Genomic DNA, 17989 nt, shown 5'->3' with positions numbered 1-17989 from the left:
AAATCAAGATGAACTGGGTCAGTACTGCAGCCATATTAAGTTTCTAACAATGACACAACAGAAGCAAACTGCTTTTCCCTGCAGCTTCTAGGTTTGCAAATAGCAAGTTCAGATGGGACTGAAAAAAACACATGGACCACAAATAGTTGGTAAGGTAAGCTCAAATTGTTGTCCATATTGTGTGTGTTTTGTTTGTTTAGTTTCTGCCTATTTTTGTAAATGTGTATTAGTCTGGGTTCCGGAAATTTCATGTGGCTGCAATTTATTTATTGCGTTTTTCTCCATTTATTTCATAAAACCTGTATGCCAGTGTAATTTAACTGTGGGTTGTTTCATGAGATAGGACATGCTGTACTTACAGTATTCAATGTTAAAATCTCTGTGAACGACTGTTATGCTGCTTTCAAGTACTCCTCATAAGCCCATGCTTCTGAGAGTACCGTCAGCAAAATGTAGCCTAAGTACAAGGTACCGTTTTTTATCATTTGAAATATGACTGTATTTTTTAAACCACAAAGTGGTGCTTGTGCTTTGCTGTAGACAACACCTGGCCGCTGAGAGTACATCACATTGAAAAGGCGACTTTCTCAGCCTGTTGTTAATATTACGACAGCCCTCGAAGGCAGCATGCAGCAATCGAGGAGAGGGCTCGAGAGAGAGAGAGAGAGAGAGAGAGGTGGTTGTGACGTCATGGCACGGTGCCCCGTCCATGTTTGGCGAAGAAAAAGTTTGTGTTTGCTGTCGACAGTCGTTTCGACAAACTCTAGCCGCCACCAACAACTAACTAGAGCTTAGAGGAAGCAAAACTAATTTTGCTTCAGTGTTTGTCATATCAACGGAACATTAATTGTTATCTAAGATGACCGTACTTAATTATTCATCATTATTACGTTAGCGTTATCCAAACAAAACTGGCAAAAGACCAGAGCGGGCGGTTCACGTTGAAATGAACGGCTGATTGCTCTGTCGTTCAACAGTCGAGTTAACGTTTTTTTTTTCTCCTCCTGGATGGGCTGTTGTCTTTTTCTCGCTATTAATGAATAGGCTATTAATTCCTTGGAGAGTCTCGCATCCTCCGCTCGCTGATCTCGCATGAACCGGGTCGAGGCTCCGCCAGCAGAGCCGGGCTTCAAGATGGGGATGCCCCGAGGAGGACGCCTGCTCCTGGGGACGTGCCTTGGCTCGCTCTTCGTACTCGTGCTTTACTTTCAGAGCATCACCAAGCCAGGTAAGACCCCACTCACACGACACTAACCGTGTTGTAAGGGTATGCGGCTGAAGTAACGCATTTATATTTGAACACAACAGCAATGTTGTGTTAATTAGATATCCTTTAGGGTGCAGTGACCATAAAGAAAGGAAGAAAAGCTACACGTGCACGTAATATACATAATATCTTGTTTGGTGTTGTGTTTTATAGACTTGTATCTTGACTGCTGATAATGGCAGTGAAAAATGGCACTTTGGATTCATGGTTATCAAAATAAATAGAAAAGTAGGAGTAAACTAAACTTGTGGACGGCAGTGTGGTGGTCTTGTATGCCCCTTTAATGCAGCATCATGGCTTTTAAATAGGTCTACGTGGTACTTCAATCATTTGACAAAACTGGCATCATTGGTACACGTGTGTGTATGTGAAACGGAGAGCATGTGCAGAGAGAGACTGAAATTAAGTATGACATGAAGTATGAATCAGCTCACTGTGAGCAGTGTAATGTTTTGACTGCCCCTCTCCTATAGGCACCCCCCCCCCCAATCAGGCATTCCTCTGCTTTAACCTTCCTCTCCTCTTTCCTCTCCTCTTTCCTCTCCTCTTTCCTCTCCTCGGCTTAGCCTCTTCTAGGCGTTGAATGGCACATTGGCCCACAGGGGACTTCAGACCCCCAGGGAGAGGAGTCGGAGGGAAAGGGGGAGAAAAGAGAGGTAGAGATCAATGTGGCTTTTTGTTGAAATAGAAAAGTATTGAGGTGAACTGGGTGACTTTTCACAGCTTTGGCGAGATGCACGTCAAGGCATATTTAATGGATGTCATAGTTTATGAAATATAATGATTAAGAAATAGTAAAACATTAAAAAAGCACCATTGCACAGCTGGATTGCCTCAGCACACTCCCCATGATGGAACAGTTCACAACCAAAGTAGTAAATCATCTTTATAGATCACCACACGTGGAATATATGTAAGGCTTTTAGTGGCAGACACACAAGCCACATGTTGCCGAAGCTACAGTTTAAAAAAAAAAAAAATACACAAGCACTCCCATTGACTCCCTTCCACCAGCTAGGTGTATATTACCTTTAGAGCATGACCTGTTCGGGCTTGTCTTCTCTACAGTCCATCTAGTAGACGTGCGGGCCACATGAAAAGCACGTAGGAGCCACACTCGAGAGGACTAATTCAGAGGATAGCAACAAAGCACATGGCTTCCTTAATTATTGTGTATCTAGTCAGAGAAGATTTTAATAACACCACCAAATGTCTTGTTTAGTTCTGTACTATCCCGGTTATTTCCCTTCCATCTCATTTGCCACTTCTACTCTGTTTCGGTCGGAGTGGAGCACAGTGAGGTGTAGCAAGACAGAAGGAACCAGCTATTCTCCTCAACTAGAATAACCTGTCACAGCATGTGTCACGACTCTACTTTATTTATTCCTCGTGTATTCGTTTTAAATTACATTTCAACAATTTGCGAGAGTTATTCATGAGATGAGATTAGTTTTTAAGATTTTAATTGTGTTTCATAGTGTGTTTATATGCCAACTTTTCACACAGTTGGGATCTCTGCACAGCTGTGATCAGAAGGGTGATTTAGCATGGTGGTGGTTTGATGTTTACCCAACAACCAGAATATAGGGGATGAGAAATGTGAGTTTTATTCCAGTAGCGTTACCTGATTGTTGATGGAGAGATTGGTTAGGATTGAAGAGAACAACTCTGTGGTTGGCGTTATATTATTGTAGCACTGTGTTAACTGTCAGTCTTGTGAGTTACAAAGTAATATACACTCTTGTATGTGAAGCATATTTGTTGCTAATTCCACTGCTTTCATAAAACCTTCATTGCAAACAAAGCTCTTCCTCCCCAATAGGACAATGATACTTGCCACTGGTGCATAGACGGATGAATGCTACAAAAATCCTATAGTATGAAGAACTCCCCGTACTTGTAAGTTGAACACAGGCATTCTAAATATCATTTTAAAATATCCTCATGTTTCGAGGTCACTTGTCTTCATAACCACATCTCCTTATTAAGCTTACCGTTTAATATCAGACAGGAAGCGCAGTGCATATTCTTGTTGTGCTTGTATTGTCAGACTTCCTCTGCCAACTCCCTTGGTTTTGGCACTCAGGAAAACATGTGCTATCCAGTGTGCTATAATAAACCCATTAGTACAGTCGTGTCAGATTTGTTGCTCTATTAACTGTTCATTTATTTTCGGAATTTGAGTTGGTTAAGTTCAGGTATGTCGCCAGATTTTGAGCTGAAGTTGCAGTTCCTGTGGGCGAGATAGTTTAACTTCTTCCTCATGTTTTGTTGAAATGAGATCATTGGTGTTAAAGATGCTGCGCTCATTGACAACGAGGCTAGATAAACGATGTGTAGCATGGTGCTGAAGGCTAAACCAAAGCTAGTCTTGAGCATACTCGGGTACAGCCATGTGTATGGCGTGAGTCCCAGTGTGTATGTATCTCTGGTAAACTAGCATACCACAGGTAACGTTATGCAAGTCATTTTAATCATGTGATTTGAATTGTTGAGGTCCCTCGACTGCCAGGATTACTTAATCCATGAACAAATGTCAGAATTTGACAGATAATTGAGTCTCCACTTACTGCTGTGTATTGAAACTTGGAGAGCTTTGTTTGATTTTGACTTTTGACAGATTCATGCTGTATCAGTGGTACAGGCCAACACATCACCCAGTAAAGGATCAATCGGCATCGCAGCAGGATCTGTTCATGCATGGATTTAAAGTTATGAATATAGACCCCTGCTGTGGGCTTTTGACACAGTTATAGCCGATGGGCAAGAGGAAATCATGCGAAACATGGAATTTTCAGATCTTTCTTTATTGGAAAAGTGATTTCCCCCCCCCCCCCTTTTCATCCCTGTTAAGATATTTAACACGTCTTGCTTTCTTTAGGCTTTACAAGAGTTTATTTGAATTTATCAACAATAAAATTCAATGTGCCGGATATGTAACAGCTGCATTTTGGGAAATAATAGGCTTGCTGAGTGATTCTAGAAACATTCCCATCGCAACCTAATTGTTTCATTTCCTCTAAAAATCTTCCCTCCAGCCAGTGTAAAAACCCTTTAGAGATGCTGAGTAAAGTCCCCTAGCATGTGCTTTTTCCAGTCAGGCTCTCTTATTAGATACATCGTAATTTGAACAAAAATAGAGATGAACACCCAGTTTCTATTTCTTCTCAGACTTCCTTTTATGTGGTTGCATTGACTCAGCATGGTTGTGCGTGTCGTCTGAGCGTACGTGCTCCAAAGCCAAGTATCTTAGCCCAGCATGGAAGGCTGTTGCACAATGTGTGAACTTGTCCAAGGTAAGGAAAATCCACACTTGTGCTAATAGTGCTAATGATATAGCACTGCTTAACTAAAGAAATGCATGTTCAATCAACCTGTACATGCAGCATATGGTTATACTTGTGATAAGATCAATAACTTTATGATGTCACATGGCTGTGATGTCGTGTTTTGTTTGCATCATGTCTTGAGTCTGAACTGACATATGTTGCCCTTGAGCCGAACCAGCACTTGCGTCTACGGGTTTACTCTTGGTAGACTCATAATTTCTAAATTGACGTAGTCTGTGTTCATGTTTGCTGTACATTCCCCCTCTCCAACATTTCCACTTAATTTACTGGGCATGGCTTCATGGCCTCACATACTAGAGGGTGGGAACACTCTTCTCTCTCTTTCCCAGATGTAGGAGACAATGATGACTTGTCCGATCATGCTGAAAAGCCCTTGGGCATCTGAATATCATATTCTCAAGTATTGGTTCTCCTTTACACCAACTGCCACTATTTTAGGTTTCCAATGGGAACTGAATTAAAAAAACAAACTTCCACGTATGGATGCCAGGAGTTTTAAGATTGTTTTTGCTGGATATCACTGATCTTCTACAAAAGCAGAATCCACTCGGTTGGTTCATCTGACAGTAATGGATCCCACCTCTCAACTCTAAACAGAGGCAACACCAAGGCCTGCTCTGATGCGTCTTGCCCACACAGTCGGTGCACAATTCACCTTGTCATGTTTTACTCAAACCTGCTGGAGGAGCGTGCACACACACACACGATAATCTTTGTCATTGAACACATATATTTGCCCACAATCACACTTGTTCACCTCCGCACACACCCATCCAAACACACAACGTGTAATCCTGTGACTGAACACACCAGCGCTACTTTATGAGCGTGCATGCGCGTTGCCGCTTATCATCTGACTCGGACATCACCTGCAGCTGTTGTGAGACGAACACAGCATGTTGTGTTGCCATTGAGGTCGTCCCACAATGCTGACAACCACATGCTATGCTACACCTGCTGGCTATTTGTTCTGCCACAATCTGTGTGGTGTAATCGAAAGTCTATTTCTTTATATCCCTACCGTGCTTTGTCTTCTAAATCGTTTTCTGGTTTCACTTTCAGTTTAGCTCACCATCTGAATGGGCTGTTTGAAAGCGTACACTGAAACGGATCATTTTTTTTTTTTAGTTGACTAAAACACAATCTGCTGATGACCCTCTCCACAGCAGTGTATTCCTTTACTCTTGTGTTGGCACTCCTGCCTGTTTTTACAACCTGGCCGCCATCTACAGTAGGTAATCCTCTGACTGTGGATAAATATCTCATACAACACACTGATACTTTGCTTGAAGACCTGTTTGGCCGCAGGGTGGGTGAGACGGTCCCAAACAGGGGAGGCTACTTAAAGTCCAACATGAAACAGACTGGTGGTGTATCACACATACTATTGCTTTTTCAATAACAAAAGACAGATGGGTCGAAAAATGAAGGGTTAATATAACAGACCCAAGAAACATGCTTCTGGGCTATAAATATTTATATTGGATTTATTGTTTTTGTATAATTTATTTCAACAGATTTTCACTTTGCAGTCTTTTTCACTTCAATCTACTACTGCGGAATTTTAAAGCTTAAGAGAATATTTGATAACAGAAATAGTGCCTTGATTTATAGTGTATTTGCTGATACAAAAAAAAAAGAATCATGATAAAATGTTTTTCCCATATCTCCCAGCTCTAAATCTGCAAGAATGATGTGCTAGGATCCCTTTATCCCCTTTTGGCTTCCATCATACTGGCCCTAACATGCAAATCTGTTGCTGGAATGTTTGTGTTGTTTTTTTGTTTGAAAAAACTTTAAATGAAGACTAAGGCTACATCCACACTACTACGTTTCCATTTTAAAACGCATATGTTTTACTACGTTTATGCCTAGCGTCTATACTACCCCGGAGGTTTAAATCTCCAAAAACGGAGAAACTCCGAGGTTGAGTCGTGGTGTGGACGGGGTAACGGGGAACTTTTGAAAACGATGATGTAGACACTATGATGATGACGTTCGCTACTTAATTGGGTTTTGCAGTCACGTGTGAAAATAAACAAAAACAGCCTTGATTACCGATCGACTACCAGTTGCTGACCTTGTTGTCTAAACTAGCAGCTGTTGTGCCGTTTTAATTTCTGCATTTTATAATGGTACTACTGCCTGCATGCGGAGAAAGCAAGCTCTTATTGGAGCGATTAGCGAGCGGCGTGTCCAGCGGCACTATCAGCCCCTACAGAGCGGACTTTTGAAGTCATGGTTTGAGCCTTTGAGGAGGGCAATGGACACAAAATGGAGGACTTTCCTTTTCTTATCAATGCAGAGCTACGAGTGTGAGAACAGACAACACCAAATTTATTGACCCATAATTAGTAAAACTTTGATTTGTAAGTGTTCATAAAGTAAATTTGATCTTAACTAAGTTTGAAAAATAAAACTTGTTTTTTTTTTTTTTTTTTTTACTAAATTTGTCTGTTTGATAATATAGAGGAAGATTATAGAGGTAGATCCTTAGTATCGACCCAGGCCTCTCTTTATTAAAGAGTACGATTATACTCTATTTTCAGTAACTAACCAACCAATGTACTTCCTGTTTACACCGGCATCCGCAAGCCCAGTGTACGTGAATAGTTATGCGATATTCCTTTTCAGGTGTGCTGGTTTGGACGGAAATCATTTCTCAAACGATGCTGAAACACACATGTGGACGTAGATCGTTTTCATTTTAAACGGAAACTTGTTAGTGTGGATGTAGCACAATAGTGAGATCAAAAGGAACTGCCATCCCCGCTATAAAGGATATCACTGATTGTAAAGGCACCTCATGTTGTTGGTCTAATTACCACCATGTGCCGCTCTTAGCACGTGGATGGTGTTACGCCTTTGAATCAAGCTGCACTGAAAGCAAACACTGAAAGTCTGGCAGCTCTGTAACTGCTGACAACCCCATTGTCTTTTCCTGCCATCAGTTGTTTTCATTTGTGGCATCCTATCTTCTGTCACTTTCCATTTTACATTGAAACAGACTTTTATACAACCCAATGAAAGCAAAATACATTGTGGTTTTCTGTCAGTTCATGGAAACTTCCATTACGTGGCCCTCATAAAGACAAGCATTTATTTCAAGTACAATGAAGTGTAATTTCACCTCTTTAAGTAAATATATTATTATAGTCATGTGCTTTTTATCATGATCAAAGGGGGAAGAGTTCTTTTTCAGAAAAACAGAAGCTCATCTGCCAACCGCAAAAGATAAAGATTTGTCTTGATTAAAAAAAAGTTTAAGTGATATTAACAACTGAAATGTTTTGATGTATTGGTCCCACACACAGTGAAACTAACTTTGTCACTAACTTCCTGTCAACTGATTAGTTATAAGCGAGTGTCTGTTTATAATGTTTCAGACTTAATGGAACTCTGTTTGTCTTCAAATAAAACATCAGCACTTAAAGGGCAGCACATGTAGATGCAGATGTAGATTTTTGTTTAAATTGGTTTTCTCTTCGTGTTTATTACTGGAGAGTGTTTGGCATATGACAGAGATACCCTCATGAACATCGGAGAAGGAAGCGTGAGGATTGGTTAAAGTGTTACGGGACCGTAAGACGAGCACAGCCCGCAGCATCTTGCGACCACCCAACTAGACGAGCCTAACCCAACACCACCGAAAGCGGAGTCGACCACCTCAGGAGGAGAGCCGAGATGGAAGCTAAGCTAATCCAGCTAGGACCTTAGGCTATGCCACTACCCAGCCTACTCCTGACTGTCTGTTCACAGGAAAATATGATTCACACCGCTGACAGGCTGTTAAACCTGACAAACCCAAGTCCAACATGGGGCTGCTTGGTGTGCGCAGTAAGACTGGGGACATTTCCGCTCTTCTAGCTAACTAACTGTCAGCGTTGTGTCACTTCCCGGGTCTGAGAGGAAGTGGGTATTTCTGGTGCATGTGATAGAGCACAGAAAGAAAGATGTGGTTTGTAATGATCAGAGTGAAGTAACCTCTGAATGTACTTGTTATTGTACAGAGAAAACATTGATGGTTGGAGAGCAAGTTAAAGCTTTGATGCATTATACAGGATAGGAAAAGCATTCCTGAGTTTAACTTTCTATACACAGCAAAAGATATCTCTGTTAATGGAAGAGAACATCTAGGCTGGCTCATGTCTTGTGGTGCCAGCAGACACAAATACCTTTTTATAGGCTCTTTTAAATTAAAGGAAAAGGATCAGCAGGATGATTTAACTGCATAGTGGTAAAGTTTATAGAGGTACAGACCTACAAATCAAGTGGCATGTCAGGGAGATAAAAGGACACCCTCCGCCCCTCAACATGCTTACCGGTTAACACCCATGTATGCACTCGCAAATTGAGGGGTTGTGTCCATAATTATGTAACTGCTCTGTGAGACTGTACTCGGACACAGTGGTGCTTTGAGCTAATTTCTAGCATCAGCGTTCTAAAATCACAATGTTGACACGGGATGTTTAGCTGGTATAATATTCATCACGGTCACCATCTTAGTTTAGCATGTGAGGTTGCCAACATGAGCAAAGTAGTACTAAACACAGCACAACTGAGGCGAATGTGAATGTCATTTTGTCTTGGCGAAACTGGTAATGGTGATATATGAAAGGGCAGGCGATTACCGGAGTCAGTAGGCTTCTTCTTCAGGGGGACAGAGAATGTCTGTACAATACGTCTCAGAAATCCATCCAATTACTGTTGAGATAACAGTCTGGATCAATGTGGTGGGATCGCCCAACCATCCCTAGAGTCATGCTGCAAGCAATAGCTATAAAAATGTCTATAAAAACCTTGTGACATTCTCTGGTTAAACCCACTAGCCAGATAGTAGTGGTTGTGTCTTTTTGCTGCAGCCCCACAGGAATTAAAAAGCCAATCATATTCACAAATGATCACTGTTTCACCAGTTTTAAAGCATAAGTACAAAGAAAATCAAGTAGAAGATGTTCTTCTAACATCACAAATACATTTAGCCTCTTTGTGCTATGCTAAGTTATTAAAAACCTTAAATTAAAAAAGCATGAGCACAAAAGCTTAGAAACTTTGTGGTAGTGTAAAGATGTGGAGTGACGCAGTGATTGAAAAGGGTCGGACTCTTTCTAGTGGCATGTATCAATTCCTAGCAACGTTCCACTCTCCTATACCTCTGCAGCAGCATCACACTCATTATCATACCCACTATGCCACTGCTTATTATGGTAAGCAGTGGCATAGTGGCAAATGGTGTAAATCTCTTTTTTTCGCTGTTTTTAGCAAATTATCTTTACCCTACACTTTCTCGGGGCAAATATAAAGTTACTTGGCCCTTTGTATTCATTTTGTATACACAACCCGGACACCAGTGAAACCAGTTTTGTCAATAAAGAATACTCACCAGCACCCATGTTTCCGCTCCATCCTGCAGTGTTTATACTTGAAAACGGACAATAAACCATTAACATGAGCAGAGCCTCTAAGTGTCTCTTGACCTACTTTCCAACTTCCCGAGGAAGCGTCCTGAGTTTGTGGACAGCTTAGCTTGTTGAGATGTGAACTGCACTGCTGTTGACAGAGCTTCGACACCTCATCCATTTTATTCAATTCTTCCTGGAACTTGCTGAACTTGTCTGATTTCTATACATGATGAGGCTTTATTTTTCAAACCTCTGGTATACTTTGTGCTGTTTCTGTGACTTCTCATAACCATTCCTCTTCCTCAAAATTACATCCAACACTAACTTTGACTCTGAGTGCTGTGCAATACATATAGAGTACATACTTTATCATGTATGTAATATAGCATGTATAAATAAGATGTAACTGTGCGTCCTATATTCATACGTAGCCTAAGATTCTTTTTGTATGTACATATATCCAGTAGGGGTAGAACGGTATGCAAAGTTCATAGTTTGGCATGCACCTCAGTTTTGTGGTCACGGTTCGGTATGGACACATGGAGGCACTCTTTGGCGCTTGCACGCGGTGCACCGGGCTTGCAACTAACTCAATACACATCGGTCCTTATTACACACTCCCAGCAACTGATGTGGTATAAAGAGCGAGATAGTCCACACAGGGCAGCGAGGGCAGTGGTGGATGGGTCACAACTAGCAGAACTTTCGTCCAGGAGACTCATGTTCGTGTCTCGTGTGAAACTAGTTCAGTGCGAAATATCAGTGGTTAGTCACAGGACTAGCTTGTCACTTGACTCATTTGCCACTTGATAGTCACGTGAGTCGTTGGTCAGTGAAGTTAAGGTTAACCAACCTCTTGTCCTACACCTAACTAATTGGTTTTATTGCCGAAACCTAAACTTCCTGTGAAGTTTATTTTTGAAAAGACTGAATGTAACAAGCCTGTTATTGACAAGCCGTCCCTGACATGGCTAAAACTGACGCTACAGGGGTATGTGGAGCATTATGAGTTGGAAGCTCAAGACCAAGCTGCGGTATTTGAGGCATTGGGGCGAGAATGTGTTTGCTTTGGCCCTGTCTGATACTGCAGTAGGAGGCTGTACTCATTTTGTAGGTTGAAGGACTTGCCGTACAGTTTATCTTTGTTTCATTCTGCTAATTGACACATTCAGGTGATGCCATAGTAAATTTAATGTTTGAGGTGCATCCACAGGTAAACCCGACTCCAGTTGAACAATGTCAGCATACATTTTGGCACAAATTGTTCTCCATTGTTTTCCACTTGCCGGGCTAATCCGACTAGCATAAGCAATAACTGGTGTGCTGCCAAAACATTTTTGGTAACCAACGCTCTAGAATTTCTGCTCCTTGTGTGCGTGTAGTAGACATTAATAGACTATTTTGACAGTAACGGGGCGTGCCGAAAGGATGTCGCATACTGAACCGAACGTCCTATAACCATGGAGGGACGAGCACGTGTACCGTTCCACCCCTAATATTAAGCTAAGCTTTCAACATGGTCCAGCAAGACTTGGATGTCATCTCTGCGTGATCAGATGGTGTGGCACACATGCACCCAGAGGAATTTGAGGATTTTGATGATGCATGTGAGCTTAGGCAAAGAGGAAGGACAGGAAGAGGCTTCATCACTGCATTCTCAGTCTTACGGTCTATCTCAGATCCTCCTCTACCACACGTTTGACTATATTTGCAGCAGTCGCTCAGTCACCAGTACAGCTGCTCTTCTCCTTTTTTTTTTTTTTTTTTTTTTTTTTTTCCTCAAAATTACAGGAAGCAGATATGATTTAAGAGTTTGTATAAAAAAAAAAAAAAATTGTGGTTTGTGTGTTTTTTATGAGACTAGAGTCCCAAGTTGACAAAGAGATTTATTACATTTGGGTGACATTTCAAAACAGTGAAAGTTCAGACTTATTTGCTTAATGTGAACCCAGCAGAAGGAATAGCACCAGTGGGAGACTAAGGCTCCGTCTCTTTCTGGGTTCCATACTTGCATAGCCCGTCAACTTGATTTTTCTTGCGAACTAATATGCTTTCCATATGATGGTTTGGTATTTCACCATCAATCCATATGTTCTCTTTCAAGTAGATTCCCTCATGCTAACATACAAAGCACATGACACACCTCCATCCCATTCCAGCATTGTACAAAATGTAAAGCAACCCAATGCATTTTTGAGCCACATGTGCAAAACAAATGACTTTTCTCCCTCGGTACCATTAGCTGCAGACCCAAACACTGACTGCCATCAGGCCCGAGGGGGAGGGGGATGGGAGTAGAAGGCAGATGTGTTTATAGAGGCTGGAGGAGGGAGGAGAGACGATAACAAGGTCTCTACCACCAGATATCTCAACTTTGTGGAACGTGCAGAGCCTCCAGCAGCTCCATCATTGTAAGTGCATGTTATGCAGCCAGGCGTGGTTCTTACCCACAGACAATCAGGGATGCATATTTGTCATTGTTTGGTTGTGTTATGTAAATAAATTGGTAATGGGTATTCTCCAAATCACTTTTCTGTTGTACTGTGTCCTCCAGTTAATTTGCTGTGGATAGATTTCCGAAAAGGGTAAAAGTCAAATTAAATAAGAACAGATTAAGTAAAAGAAAAGTGCAGCTAGAGCAAAGAGAGACCTAAAAGGAGAAATGTAAGTTGCGTAAGAGTTAGAGTTGGGAAGGAACACTCTGTTCCTATGGAATCTATAAATGAAAGGAGGGCGGATCACGTCACAACAAAGGCAGAACCAGAAGGGTGTCGGAAAGTTGGCTCTGACTGATCTTCCCAATACATGGACATCTTTAGAGTGTAATTTAAACCTCTGGTCAAACGCATGACATGCTGTGAAAAAGTGTTTCTCATTACACTACATATAGGCTCATGAAAAGATTTTAAAATGTTCACTGTATAAGTGGTGACAACGTTCATTTCACATTTTCACATAAATCCTGTAAAGTTAGAAAGGAACTGGAGCGATGGAAAGAAAATAGAAGCAGAATTCCTCTATTAAATAGTGTTGGTTTTTTTTTGCTACATAGGCAATCAGTAAATGCAGCTGTTATCACATGGATTGTTCTTTCTAACTGTAGAACCTGCTGAGAGGACGGAAAGCAGACCAGGGAAAAGCAGGAGAAGTCCACTGCAGACCCTCTACAATGGAGACCAGGTGAAAACACACCAACGCACACACAAATACAACATATGTTTGCCAAACTCTGTCCTTGTTTTTGTGCTGTACATTCCTGTATATTGTTCTTGAAACAGTGTAATTAAATTACATTTTTCTATTTCTGCTTCTTCCTCCCGCAATCCCCCACGCGGGCCCTCTCGTCCATTTGTCCTGCATCGCCCTGATCACATCCCTACAAGAAGCTGGAGCTGTTGGCAGCTCAGAGGTCCCTCCAAGGCCGCAGGGAGCTGTTGGAGCAGGCGTGTCTGAGCCACACAAGGAAGCGCCAAGTGCTTTCACCTGAGGATCTCAAACACCTCATTGTGGATGATAAACACAGCCTTATTTACTGCTACGTACCCAAGGTTGGTTACAATGAGATTAAGAAGCGCAGCTAATATTCTAGACCAGAGGTTTCCAAATTGTGAGGTGCACCTCTGCAGGGGTACAGTTGCAAGTTTGGCCTGCTGATTTGTTGACTCACTGAATCCGTGGAAAAATCTAAATTCCTGTTGACAAGGACGGGGGTGAGGAGCGCAGTTTGCTTCTTTTTGGGGGAGACGGGCAACAGTATCAGACTTTGAAAAATTCTGTTGCACCAAGACGAGAATATTCTTCTTATTCAGTTGATGTATTTATAGACTAGACTGTTGATATGCATGTTTCTTACAGTGTATAAAAGCACCAGTATTTATGAATGTTTGTGTATTTCCTCACTTTTCTCACTTCCAGGTAGCCTGCACCAATTGGAAGCGTGTCCTTATGGTCCTCTCCAGTGATGGCCGCTACATCAACCCCCTTGCCATCCCTGCAAACGAGGCTCACGTAGCGGGTAACCTCCGCACACTTTCTGAGTTCACGGTCCCCGAGATCAATCAACGCCTTCGTAGCTACCTTAAGTTCATCTTTGTGCGGGAGCCCTTCGAGCGCCTGGTGTCCGCCTACCGTAACAAGTTCACCCGTAGCTACAACACGGCTTTCCACAAGCGTTACGGAACCAAGATCATCAGCCGGAACCGGCCCGATCCGGAGCCCGAATCACTGGAGAAGGGAAATGACGTTTCTTTCCCCGAGTTTGTGCAGTATCTCGTGGACCCTCGGACCCAACGGGAGGAACCTTTCAACGAGCACTGGGAGCGGGTGCACTCCCTCTGCCACCCCTGTCTGATCCACTATGATGTAGTGGGGAAGTACGAGACTCTGGAGCCAGACGCTCAGGCTGTGCTCAGGTTGGCTGGAGTGGACGGGGCACTTCAATTTCCAACATCTGGTAAAAGCACCAGAACTGACGGCAACATGGCAGCACGCTTCTTCAAGCATATCAGTCCTTTCTACCAGAAGAAACTGTTCAACCTGTATCGAATGGACTTCCTGCTCTTCAACTACTCCACACCAGTGTACCTCAGGACTCGATGAGGGGCAGAGAAAAGAGGATTGACATCAGTGCCATGGATGTGTGATGGTTTCCTGTTAGTGATGATCATTTTGCACTTTTTGGTTGCCATGGACAATTTCCATGCATGCGCAGAGTGGTCCATCACGAGCACTGACTCGTCACTATGACCCTGCAACAAAAACACCAAAAATGGTGCCTTTTTTTTTTACATTTAGCAGTTTGAAAATGCAGTTGACACATTACCTGTCTTTACAAACAGATTCCTTAGGTTCACTTAGAACTCAGTATTTATTTTTTATTCACTTGATTTTACCATTTCTCACCTAGAAATGACTTTGTCAAATTAAACCAAACTTTCTTAGACTTAGTCTGTTACACGTTGTCGTTGTGTTAGTGTAAATATGCCTTACCAACATCTCTGCCATGCCTACTACAGTTACAGTCTTCCCTTGTTCTTCTGAGAACTAATGAGCCATACATTAAAGTCACACTTGTGAGGAGCAGGTTCTCCTTTTGCATCGGTGGTACACAGCTGAATGTGCTGACTGTGAAACTGAACACAGCAGATTCAATCAAAGCACAAAAGCATATCTCTGGATGGCATTTATTTATGTATGTCAGTGCATTAAGTATTTATTGTTGGTGTGCGAGGATTTAGTCTCATGTTTTTGTGAAAATGAATTCTATATGAAAGTGTTTCTCTTTTTCTTCTTCACATGGAAAGTTACTTGCTCTGTTGGCTTTTGCACATAAACTCATTCCAAATATAAATATGCTAGACAATATCAAAAAATCTTCACATCCTACCCTTTAACCTTAGCTCAAAAACCTTTGCCTGGGCTTGTCTTATTAAACTTGTCACAGCACTCGTTGACATTATCTTAAATGTATAACCGAGAGTCATTTCCAGAGAGAATTTGCAGTCACTTCTTAATTCCAGTGGAAGCTTGTTGCCATCCGTCCTCTATCACTGTCTGTATTTAGCTCTGGGCAGGTCGGCTGAACAAATAACCACATAGCTGTGGTCGGGGCTCGGTCCAGCCCAGCACTACCCCTGGTCAGAGCTCCCCTTGTTAGCGTAAATGCAGGCACATGGAGGGGTTAATCCACCGTCGGGCATCTCCACTGCAGAGCCTTGTTCAGCAAATGTGTCGGGAATTTTATAATACAGAGGTTGATGTAGGAAAATGTTTATTAATGGCCTGTACTGTGAAAGTATCAGTTTTAATAAATGTCTGCATAGAGGTTTTAAAGGGGACTCCCACAGATTTTACACATCAGTCTGTTTACAGGTCTTGGAGTCCTGCCGTATATGTGAAAAAGAGCTTTATAAAGCCTTTTGTGGCTCCAGAGGGGTAGCTGTGAAATGTCTGATAGATTGCACTTGAGCCAGGGTAGGTTGGGACTGAATACTGAATACTTTAAGTTAGAAAGAAGTGAGCTAACCAGACCTCTGTAGCTCTCTCCTCTGGTTAAGGTCAAATGGCTTGAGGCTACTTTAGCCTCTACAACACACGACACGGCCCTGAATCTCTGACCAGACTCTTGGCAGTTGAGCGGGTAATGTAGGCCAGGTTTGGACAAAGAAGAATGCGTGGAATTAAAAAGACGATAGCGATATATTCTTTTTTTAAACTGCCGAGTGTAATTGTAAATCGGTAGAGTACTCTATAGGTCCATTATTGAAGCTAGGTGTGAAATCATCTAATAGGTTTCCATAATTTCAATTGAAACAGTCAAATCTACCAGTGCAGAGTAACTTCTGCAACCTAATTTTGTGGTTTGAGAATGTCACTTGTTTATTTTTTTTCAAGTTCCATGGAACTAACAGGAAACTGTCTAATCTCATCTCTTTATCTCTTTCATCTCCTATTTCCTCCAGATTTCTTTTGTATAAAATGTCCTCTTGCTGAAGAACATTGTCAGAGTGACACGCTTTCTTTGTCTGTAGTAATGCTTTGAAAAGTGCAATATCTGTGTGTGAGTACCTGTAATGTGCTAAAAAGCTGTCTTTATAAGTGATTTCCTCTTTTATTGAAGCCTTGCATTTGTCCCATCATGCTTTTGCCACATTTTATTTCTCTCTTTTCCATCGATGCTGCCGTGGATTACAGGGTTTTCATTTTAATGCTCCCCTTTGGAGCAGTCTGTGATTCAAGCCATAATTTGCAAGCAGATGCGACTTTGCCAAAACCCGATCACACCCTTCATGAGGCCGAGCAAAATACGTTTGACCTTTTCTTTCTTTGCTTGAAAATACAGAATACAAATAACAAGCAGCTGGTTCTTTCAAAGGGATGAAACGTACATGCAGCCCAATCAAATGCCCAGACGCTGTGAATAAACACCGCTAGTCAGACATCTCCAGCCATTTCTGTAGACCTACCTGTGACCTGGTGAGTCATTGTGCAAGAGCAAACCGAGCACAATCTGAAAGAGTCTCTCATGCACCGGTTTACTTATGCCACAAAACTGAATGTGATAAGTGAAGATGATGGCTGGGTACCTTGAAGTTTTTACAAATACAATCCCTTAACTGCAGTTCTGAGTGTGTGTGTGGTATTTTGTTTGTCTTCTCTTATCACAAAGTTTAGGTAAATGGACTGTACTTGTGTAGCGCTAGTCCTTCGACCACTCAAAGCGCTTTAAAACTACATGTCATCATTCACCCATTCATACACTGATGACAGGGGCCACCTGCTCATCAGGACTATCTAATCATACACCGCAGGAACAATTTTAGTGTCTTGCCCAAGGATACAACGACATGGACTAGCGGAGCCGGGGATCGAACCGCCAATCCTCTGACTGAAGGACGACCCTGCTCTACTACTGGTCATGAAAGTGAAAGTCGGCTCAAATAACAAATACATCCATAATCAAAGCTTTGCTGAAATTTTCAATAGAACCCTGTTCACACTGATCATGTCAAATTTCAAGACATTTATTGCACATTTTTCAAGAACTAACGGGGTGCTCGCGAGGATCCTAAAAAGTCTGAAGTTTGTTTACAATATGTATATTTGTCCAAAAAATGAAGTTAGTATGTGTTTAATTATGGAATTCTGCTGCATTTGACTTCATCTGAAGAGGACACGGTTACTTTTCAGGTGCAGAGTCTTTATAGCTGCACTACCACCGGGCTCAGGTGTGACCCATCGGCTGTCGAGCAACAACCTGAAAGACAGAAAGAGTCAGCAAACAGGACACAGACCCCTAGTGGAAGAGAGGGGTCGTCACGAACTGCTAGAATATGACTTTTTAAAGACATTTGGATATGCTATACTATGATATTACTATGACTTTCACATGCTATACTATGACTTTTTCAACATGCTATACTATGATATTACTATGACTTTTTCAACATGCTATACTATGATATTACTAT

At 41.9% G+C, this 17989-nt stretch overlaps 1 protein-coding gene across 2 annotated transcripts; it reads left to right on the top strand.

Moving 5' to 3' along the window:
* Window positions 1-694: 694 nt before the first annotated feature.
* LOC116395184 (carbohydrate sulfotransferase 11-like) lies at window positions 695-17198 on the top strand. 2 transcript variants are annotated; one of them, XM_031868851.1, is made up of 4 exons: window positions 695-1228; window positions 13123-13199; window positions 13406-13567; window positions 13935-17198. In XM_031868851.1, the coding sequence occupies exons 1-4, from the start codon at window positions 1093-1095 to the stop codon at window positions 14616-14618; spliced, it is 1059 nt and encodes a 352-aa protein (XP_031724711.1). In that variant the 5' UTR covers window positions 695-1092; the 3' UTR covers window positions 14619-17198. The 2 variants fall into 2 exon arrangements, with proteins under 2 accessions (XP_031724711.1, XP_031724710.1); XM_031868850.1 differs by having other exon boundaries at window positions 13403-13567.
* Window positions 17199-17989: the final 791 nt, after the last annotated feature.

The sequence above is a fragment of the Anarrhichthys ocellatus genome, unplaced genomic scaffold (assembly GCF_004355925.1).
Source record: "Anarrhichthys ocellatus isolate YVR2014 unplaced genomic scaffold, GSC_Weel_1.0 scaffold44, whole genome shotgun sequence".
Lineage (NCBI taxonomy): Eukaryota > Metazoa > Chordata > Actinopteri > Perciformes > Anarhichadidae > Anarrhichthys > Anarrhichthys ocellatus.
Note: the sequence above shows the minus strand (reverse complement) of the source record. Positions and strands in the feature narration are given on the sequence as shown.

Coding starts and splice junctions, on each gene's coding strand:
- LOC116395184 (XM_031868850.1), top strand. CDS start 1,093: ATGAACCGGGTCGAGGCTCCGCCAGCAGAGCCGGGCTTCAAGATGGGG. Junction 13,200..13,402: donor CCCTCTACAATGGAGACCAG/GTGAAAACACAC, acceptor CATCCCTACAAG/AAGCTGGAGCTGTTGGCAGC. Junction 13,568..13,934: donor TTTACTGCTACGTACCCAAG/GTTGGTTACAAT, acceptor TCTCACTTCCAG/GTAGCCTGCACCAATTGGAA.